Below are 9,474 nucleotides of genomic sequence, written 5' to 3' on the forward strand. Positions count from 1 at the left end.
TTAAATAATGGGTTAAGTAATCATAAATTAAGTGTTAATTACTGGTACCTTATGAGCAGGTGTTACCAAGAAAACACTTGTTTTTTTTACTCCGCTCGCCTTTGTGACAAACTCTCTCGCTGCCGAGTGCGTTTCACATTCTTCACATTCTCCACAAACCCGAGCGCCTTCTGCGATCAATAACCCCCCCCTCCCCCCTCCACCACAAAACAATAACGCAAGCCAGTAGACGACAATATCATTTCAATGCTCCCACACAGCCCTGCAACGTATAAATAAACTCTATTTACAGTTGAAAATGGCCCCCCTTTTTTTTTTGCGCCTCTCGTCCGTGGAGGACCACACAGCTGGACAACCTGTGTCTCGCTCACAGTAGAGAGTATAGTAGAATGTTTTTGGTATAAACATGTATGTGAAGAGAGAGAGAGAGAGAGAGAGAGAGAGAGAGAGAGAGAGAGAGAGAGAGAGAGAGAGAGAGAGAGAGAGAGAGAGAGAGAGAGAGAGAGATGCAGTTTTTTCTGGGGGGGTTAATGGTGGGGCTTTGCAAAGATGGAGATGGGGCGGTTATTTTCTCTCTTTTTCTTTTACAAACACGCTTGTGGATTTTGAAGAGACTAGAGGCAGAGCGGGTCCACTGAACAGCACACATGTCCATTCTGTGGAGGAGAGAGAGAGAGAGAGAGAGAGAGAGAGAGAGAGAGAGAGAGAGAGAGAGAGAGAGGCAGGTAGAAAGGTAAAAACTGTCATTACACAAGTAATTTCAAGGTCATATTTGCTATTTTGTCCTTATTGTGTGTGTGTGTGTGTGTGTGTGTGTGTGTGTGTGTGTGTGTGTGTGTGTGTGTGTGTGTGTGTGTGTGTGTGTGTGTGTGTGTGCGTGCGTGTGCATGTGCGTCTAACCTTGGTGAGTTCTTCAGCCAGTCTGAAAAGGCAGACTGAAGGACAGCCATTCACTCCAGTAAAAGGCTTGATTGTTCCTTGATTGAATGGGATTGTGTGTGTGTGTGTGTACAGGAGTGTGTGTGCTTGCACATGTATTCATGCATCTAAATGCTTCTGTTTGAGCCTCCCTGCCTTGCACTTTGCACGTAATATGCTTCCGATGCTTCTGTGTCTGCAATGTGCAACCCGTTCTCACTCCTGATCCTAACCCTAACCTCACAAAAGATGCCTAAACCTAACCCTAATCCTAAACTTAACCCTAACCTCACAAAACCTATGCGGAGAGAGAGAAAAAGAAAGTGGAACCTACACTGGGATCCGATAACGGGAGGTTGAAGCAGGGGCGTCACGGCCATTAACTGTGAGTACGACGCGACACCCTCACTCTCACAGATCCGTGATTTCATACTCCCCACTTTTTGAAAAAATTAAAAATATATATATTTTTTGATAATAAATGGGTAATATCAGGCAAAAATAGGAATTAGATAACCTAACCCTATCCCTAAAACCGAAATAAAGTAACCAAAACACGAAAAAAACTAACAAAATCCGCCCAAAAAACGCAACATTTTGAAAATACAGAATTTGTTTACATTTCACAGTTACAAATGTTTTTCACGCTTTTTCAAAAACAGCAGATCTACAAGCTCATAGCGCGGCACTCGGTGCCGCGCTATGAGCTTGTATATCTGCTATTTTTGAATAGCCAAAGTGTAAAGTAAGGGGCATAGTCCACCGAAAGTCCATCCCCCCCACCTTCTGAGAGCCCATGACGTCCCTGGGTTGAAGCTCTTAGTCAAGTGTTGCTACCATGTACAGTACAAGCCATTGAGGGAGCTGTCCAAACCCCCGATTCCAGTAGTATTTGAAGCACCAACGCGTGCCTTTTAGTTGTTGTAGTTCTATAGTGACGCATTAAGGAGTGAAAATGACAGAGCGGCAATAACTGACGCCTTTCTCTGAGAATGTGTTGCAATGTGAGCATTTTACCAAGCAAGTATCCCTGCAAATATCCTTACATACTGTATCTGGACAGTGGTGGACAGATACAGATACATTTACTTGAATACTGTGTGTGTGTGTGTGTGTGTGTGTGTGTGTGTGTGTGTGTGTGTGTGTGTGTGTGTGTGTGTGTGTGTGTGTGTGTGTGTGTGTGTGTGTGTGTGTGTGTGTGTGTGTGTGTGTGTGTATACATAATATATCCCTTTACACAGTTTACACACTGTGTAAAGGGTATCTGCACATTTCTAAAGTCACAATTAAAGGACCTTTAAGACCTTTTTAATACCTCTAAAACTGTGGCAAAAGTAATCATCAAATTATGCTATAACAAATTGTTAAACATTGGCCAAATTGTCAAATATTACCTAAAAGAAATCCCAAAATTGTGAAAATAGTCGTCATCTACATGCTCACAACGCCTCGCACAGTGAGCCATGTAGTTCGGCTATTTTCACAATATTTATCTGTGGAACCGAAATGTTAATGCCACCACTGCTACAATTCCAAGTGCTTGTGAGGTTCCAGTTCAAACTAGAAACAAATTTCCTAAGAAAATTTAAGTGTGCCTGCAGCTGGCTGGAGACTCAAAATAGTGTCACAACAAAGTACCCACCAATCGACTCCAAAGGGCCTGAATGGTGCTCTTAACAGGTTTTTGGGTGGTCCATTTTGGTGGAATATAAAAAAGCAGCAAAAAAAGAATGAAAAAATGAATAAAAAATAAACCTAAAAAAGGACAATTAAAAAGCCAAAAAATTGAAGGAAAAAATTAGCATCTAAAATGAGCATCTTTTTTGAAAAAAATTGAATATATATTTTTTATATATAAACAATTACTCAAATGGTTTCAAGTGCTTGTTTCACCCACTTCTGGTGGTCTGAGGCAAAAACGGAGCATTATATAATTGTTCGCAGACCCCCAGTTAGGGGGGGTAGGCGGAGTTTCTGAGCATTTTGGGCAATTTTCAAAACCGCAAGTGAATAAATCCACTTTTGGGTCTGATGCATTTGTTCGCAGACCCACATTTAGGGGGGGTAGGCGAAGTTTCGGAGCATTTTCAGACTCATTTACTCGGGTCTCAAAAGGCCCGAAAAGCTTCAGAACCACTGTTGCTAACGGGCTCCGGGGGGGGGGGGGTCATCACCTTGCACTGGCAGCGCGTGCACTCGGCGCCGTGCTTCGTCCATGTGGCCCCGCTGAAGCGGCTGGCGCCGCTCTCGTCCGTGCACGTCCTGGTGATGTCGTTGTGCACCGTGTCGGCCAGGCAGGGGTCGGCCACGCAGCGCGGGCAGCACTCGCCCTCGGGCACGGCGGTGAACTCGCAGTCGGACACCGGGGTGCAGGACACCGGCCAGCAGTCCACTTCACCGCTCTGGAGGAGGAAGAGGAGACAGAGACACACGCGGTTCAACACCCGCACAGCAACGACCTTCTCACACACTGTTTCAATCACTTTAAAGGAGACATCCGTTCATTTTTAGTGTTATCTTTGATATGTGGCAAATCACTTACCAACGTAGAAATGCCCATTGATTTACTCCACAAATCCCCCTGTCGACCCCCACCGTTGGCATAATACGAGGCGCGACGATAGCCCAAATTCGCCTATTTTAACAAATGCAAAGTCTGTTTTTTTTCTCCTAGCACTCATTGTGGAGCCCCATGAGACCCTTACGGGCGATGAAAGCCCGACAAGCTAACCGCTAATAACAGAAAGAGCTAACGCTGGCTGCTTATCTCTCTGCCTGGCAACACCAGGTTGGAGAGAAACAAGCAACGAGCGTTAGCCGATAGGGCTTAATTGGTTATCTTCAACTGCTTCATGTAACTGGCCCCTTGCTCTTTAGTGAGCTTAGGTAGCTATAGCTTAGCTTTGGCTCTGTCTTAAATCAGAATGAAAATTGTTTTATTAACATTGCACATTCTATATCTTATCATAACACTGGGTCCCTTAATTATTTTGTGAACTAAAAACTAGGTTAGTAGATGGATCAATTCCTTCTTACTGCTCACACGCACACACACACACACACACACACACACACACACACACACACACACACACACACACACACACACACGCACGCACGCACGCACACGCACACACACACACACACACACACACACACACACACACACACACACACACACACACACACAGAGTGTGTGGTATGTTTGCTTGGCATTCATATTTCATGCTCCTGCCAAATCATTTTGTTTTACATCCCTCTCTCTCTTCTCTTCACCAATGTCAAACGTGGGGGCGTTTCATCAAAGCCTCATGTTGCAAAACGAGGACTGACTTCAACCCCCTGCTGTTACAGATCTACAAGCTCATATGAGCTTGTAGATCTGTAACAGTTTGCTATTTTTGAAAAAATCATGAAAGTTTGTGAAAATCTTTTGAATATCTAAAATTTTTAAAGGAATCATTTTTAACTCAAATCTTTGCTTCTGGGGATTCTACAAATGTCTTCTAAATCCTAACAGTTTTTTTTAAAAATGTATGTTTCTATATCAGTGGTTCTCAAACTTTTTCAGGCCAAAATTATATGTATTTGGCCACGGACCCCCACATCAAAATATGTTGTTCCAGGGACCCCCCAGAAGCAAAGATTTGAGTAAAAAAATCCCTTAAAAAATATATACTATTCAAAGATTTGCACACATTTTCACGATAAAGCCGCGCTATGAGCTTGTATATCTGCTATTTTTGAATAGCAGATTTCCACAGTGTACCTTGACAAGAAGCACCGCTCTACACCATTTCCTTAGTTTTAGCTCTAGAAAGTGGGTCACGCTCTCGTCTGATTCTTTTAGCCGCATGTAAGACAAGACAAATGAGCCATGGGAGTGGGCTGGGGGATACACTGGGATATGGTGGGGTTTGGACTGGTGAGGTTTACGGTTCCACTGGGTCCCTCCCAGTGGCGCGGACCCCTTCCACCGTGACGAGGATAAAGCACCTACAAATCTCATTACGCAGCTGCACTCCTCCTAGCCTTAGACAGGGCATTTCACAGGCCATGTGCTTTCATTAAGCCGCACACACGCACACGCACGCACGCACACACTTTGTATTACTATACCTGTGAGGACAATTTCAGTGGTGGAAAGTAGCTAAGTACATTTACTTAAGTACTGTATACTTAAGTACAATTTTGAGGTACTTCTACTTTACTGGAGTATTTCCAATTTTCAGTACTTTTACTTCTACTCCACTACATCTCAGAGGCAAATATTATACTTTTTTTACTCCACTACAATTATTTGAAAACTTTAGTCACTAGTTGCTTTGTAGATTTTGATTATTATTACAAAAACACAATAACCATTCAGCCCTATATATATATATATTTCGACCATTTGAAAATAACAGATCTACAAGCTCACAATGTATCTATTTTCAAAAGATTTTTTATACTTTTTGAACTTGTGAAATGGGACATTCTGCACAATGAGTACTTTTACTTTTGGTACTTTAAGTATATTTTGATGCCAATACTTGTACCTTTACTCAAGTCAATTTTGAATAGGGGACTTCTAACAAAGTATACTGTATGTACATTGCAGTATTGATACTTTTCGGTGTGCAACACCTATACTGTAGGAATTCCCCAGGAATAACTGCAACCCCAACCTCGTTAGGACATAAATATTTTAGAACAGCATAAATGCTTTAGTTTTTTATTAAGAGACTAAATGTGTGTGTCAGTGTCCCTTTTTGAAAGAGGGAGACGAGTGCGTTGTCAAAGTATTGGGGGAATAAAACGGTATCTCAGTACAACAGAACGGAACCTATTCAAACCCACGTCTTTTACTCCTCAAAGGGACAGAGAATTGAGGCTCAAAGAGGACATTTTGCATTAAGCATTGAGCGGAGGTACCTTCTTTCCTTTGGCGATAACAGCCTCTCGTTTAGAGCAGCATGTTGGCTGACCTGACCAATTAACCAAAACAACTGACGAAGACAGAGACGTCTTTAAACCAGCGAGGCTGCCCATCGCTCGACAACAATGAACGATTTTCATATTTCAATTATAGGAAGGAGGATGAAAGTAACATTTCCAGCCTGTCACTGTCTCTCTGCAGAGGAAAACATCAAATAAAAACACCTCTGGAGACCATCTTCATATAATAGGTCCTCACTAATACTCATGATAAAATGGTACCATTTTTTCTACTTGGTCTGTGTCTTAGAAGAGGGCTTCGCAGATCTACAAGCAGATCTACAAGCTCATAGCGCGGCACAGAGTGCCGCGCTATGAGCTTGTAGATCTGCTATTTTTTGAAAAATTGTGAATTTTGTGCAATCTTTGAATATATATGAACATTTGCAACTCAAATCTTTGCTTCTAATATTTTACACGTTCGCTTTAAAAATGTATATATATTCAAAGATTTGCACAAATGTTCGCTGTATTTTTGATTAGCCAAGGAAATCTAAAATGACACAGATGCGTTCCCGGATTGAATGGGTTAAGCCCTATTTCAAAAACAGCCAAAACACAGATCTACAAGCTTATAGATCGGCCATTACAGCTATTTTGGAAAACAAATAAAACCTATTTCTTGAACCGGTTTGCTTATAAAGATGTGTGTCAGATGTCACATGTAAGATGCCGGACGTGGAATGACTGACAAATCTGAAATTGGATCTACAAAAGACGCCATGGGGGCGGGGGGGGCCACAGCTGGATGGGTAGAGAGGCCGCCTGGGAAACAGAAGGTCCCATGCGGGTTCGATTCCGGCTGGCCCTGGCAATGTGTCAAGGTGTCCCTGAGCCAAGACCACTTGCGTAAAACCCTAAACCCTAACACAGGGGTCTTCAACGTTTTCAGCCCAAGGACCCCCTAGCTGAGAGAGAGATGAAGCAGGGACCCCCTCTATATTGTGTAAAATTGTGTTTCAGATAAACGTTTGCTGCTCTTTTTTCCCTCTACACCTATAACTCTATGCCAAAAATAGCAGATCTACAAGCTCACAACACCTCACGAGGCGTTGTGAGCTTGTAGATCTGCTATTTTTGGCTAAAGTTCTCCTCAGAAAAGGGATGCTAGGGTTCAAGTGGTTAATGTAATAAAAAAAAAATCATATCACAAAGATTTGGCGGACCCCCTGTAGTAATTCTGAGGACCCCCTGTTGAAGACCCCTGCCCTAACATCCAAACAAAAAGGATCAGTTGTATTTTCTCTTTTATTCACAGACTTGCTGATTTTGCGCCTGTTGCCATGACGACACATTGAGGTTAGACAACAAACTCCACATTTGGGCGTACTGTATAGCTTGCATTGGGAACTCCTTATATGGTTATGGCCGAGTCATAGTGACATGAGCGTGACGACGTGCTCCGCCGGCCGGTCCTCCCATTAGCCCATTTTAATATACGATACATTCGGCCCTCAAAAGTACACACACACACACACGCACACACACCACCCTTTGGGGACAGAATACACTTGTAAAGATGATTTATGGACATCCCAGGGGGGATACACGGACGCACGCATGCAACCCCCCACACACTCACTCACGCGCACACACACACACACACACACACACACACACACACACACACACACACACACACACACACACACACACACACACACACACACACACACACACACACACACACACACACACACACACACACACACACACACACACACACACACACACACACAGACGTCAACAGCTTGTCAGCTTTATGATCAACACTTAAAAAAGCAAGTGACAAACGAGAGATAAAGAGAGAGGTTAGGAGAGGAGTGGAGGAGAGGGGGATGAAGATAGAGGGTGGGGGGGAGGGGAGAAAGAGAGGAGAGGACATACAGAAACAGAAAAACACCAGAAATAGGATATTTAAAAAGCAAGAAGCAAACGAGAGATAAAGATGTGGTAGAGAGACAGAGAGAGAGAGAGACAGAGACAGAGACAGAGACAGAGACAGAGACATATAGACATAGAAAGAGACAGAGCCAGAAAGAGAGACATAGAGAGAGACAGAGATAGACGGACAGACAGACAGACAGACAGACAGACAGATAGAGAGGTTTGGTGGTGCAGCCTGTGGTGTCGAGACGAGAATTACGACCATATGTTCGGCTCAACTTTTTATATTTCAATTCTACTTTATTGACACCAGGGAGTGCGACAAGAAGACAGAGATGGATGACCGGCATGTTGAGGAGAATAACCAGCAGCTATATTGTCAAACCCCCCCCCCCCCCCCCCCCCCTCTCCTCCATCTGCTTCCATCTTAACGTGCGTCTGTGTGCTAACTCAATCACTGGCACAATGGAGCCCTGAGCTGATGTAGTGGAGGTCCTTTTAAATGTGGTTTGAGGCAATACATGTGGAACTGCAGGATAGCATCAGGCCATGTGCACTAGGAAAATCTGGGAGTGTTGACTTCATTCTGAAAGGTGTAAAAAATAAATGTATCCTCACATTTTTACACTTTTGAGTGTTGAATCAACACTTCGGATTTGACTGTGTAGATATACTGTCTCCCGTATTTAAACTTTTTTTGCCATTCTATGTCACACAAAAGTAGCAAGAATAGCCAATCTACAAGATTGGCTATTCTTGCTACGCGTTTTGAGCTTGTAGATCGGCTATTTTTGAATTGGAATCCAAAATTTGTTTTTGCTATTTTTGAATTGAAATCCTGAAAAGTAACATTATTATTTGATTTAAATTGAATTCAGTTATACTTGTTAACTTTATGAACTTAAATACAAATACATTGGACATAAAAAAAGACAATAGAATTTCAATACTAGTTATTAAGCTACTAATATAGACTTAAGTAATTAAAGAGGGTCATGTTTGCATGTTTGGAATTGCAACAGCTGAAATCAATAATATATCAGCAATTACATTACAGTCATTTAGCAGACGCTTTTATCCAAAGCGACTTACAATAAGTGCATTCAACATAGGTAGGCAAGGAAACTACTAATCCCCAGAAGTATTAATTGCATTCTCTTCTAAAACAAGCAACAAAGAGTATATCAGTAATCCGATATTAACCTGCGGGCCACATTAAATATTATATAATATAATATAATTAAATATTGCCCATGTATGGTGTAGATACAGCGTTTCCCAAACTTGTAGCTTGAGACCCGAAAGACGAATGTTGCCTCTTTTTTACTTAAAGGGATAGTTCACCCAAAAAAAGTACTTATTTCCAATCAATTACACACCCCATGAAGCCTTGAATTCGTGGAGTTTGTTTTGTTTTTGTCGCATTCCTAAGCCAATAATTTGATGACCGGCGGAAAGATGCTACTCAAGACTCAAAGTTGACACTTTGAGTCTCCTACCGGAGCCGCCACCGGTCATCAAATTATTGGCTTAGGAATGTGACAAAAACAAAAAAAAATCCCCATGAATTCAATTCTCCATGTGTGTAATCGAACGAAAGAAAGTCATTTTGGGGGTGAACTATCCCTTTAAGTAGAAAATGTGAGTATTAGGCCTACTTTTCCCCAGCAAGTCTCTCACCATGCACTG

The 9,474-nt window shown here is 42.4% G+C and overlaps 1 protein-coding gene across 1 annotated transcript in view; it reads right to left on the minus strand.

The window, feature by feature from the left end:
* Positions 1–559: 559 nt before the first annotated feature.
* The window catches only part of LOC311040125 (protein kinase C-binding protein NELL2-like), a 104,058-nt gene continuing 95,143 nt past the window's right edge, over positions 560–9,474 (minus strand). The window contains exons 18-20 of the mRNA XM_084050207.1: positions 9,466–9,474; positions 3,093–3,320; positions 560–656 (exon numbers count right to left, since the gene is read on the minus strand). The exon at positions 9,466–9,474 is cut by the window's right edge and continues 168 nt beyond it. Of these exons, the coding sequence (XP_083906333.1) occupies positions 615–656; positions 3,093–3,320; positions 9,466–9,474 (279 nt within the window). The 3' untranslated portion in view covers positions 560–614. The remainder of the gene's footprint in view (positions 657–3,092; positions 3,321–9,465) is intronic.

This window comes from Gymnoscopelus microlampas (assembly GCF_963454915.1).
Source record: "Gymnoscopelus microlampas genome assembly, chromosome: 23".
NCBI lineage: Eukaryota > Metazoa > Chordata > Actinopteri > Myctophiformes > Myctophidae > Gymnoscopelus > Gymnoscopelus microlampas.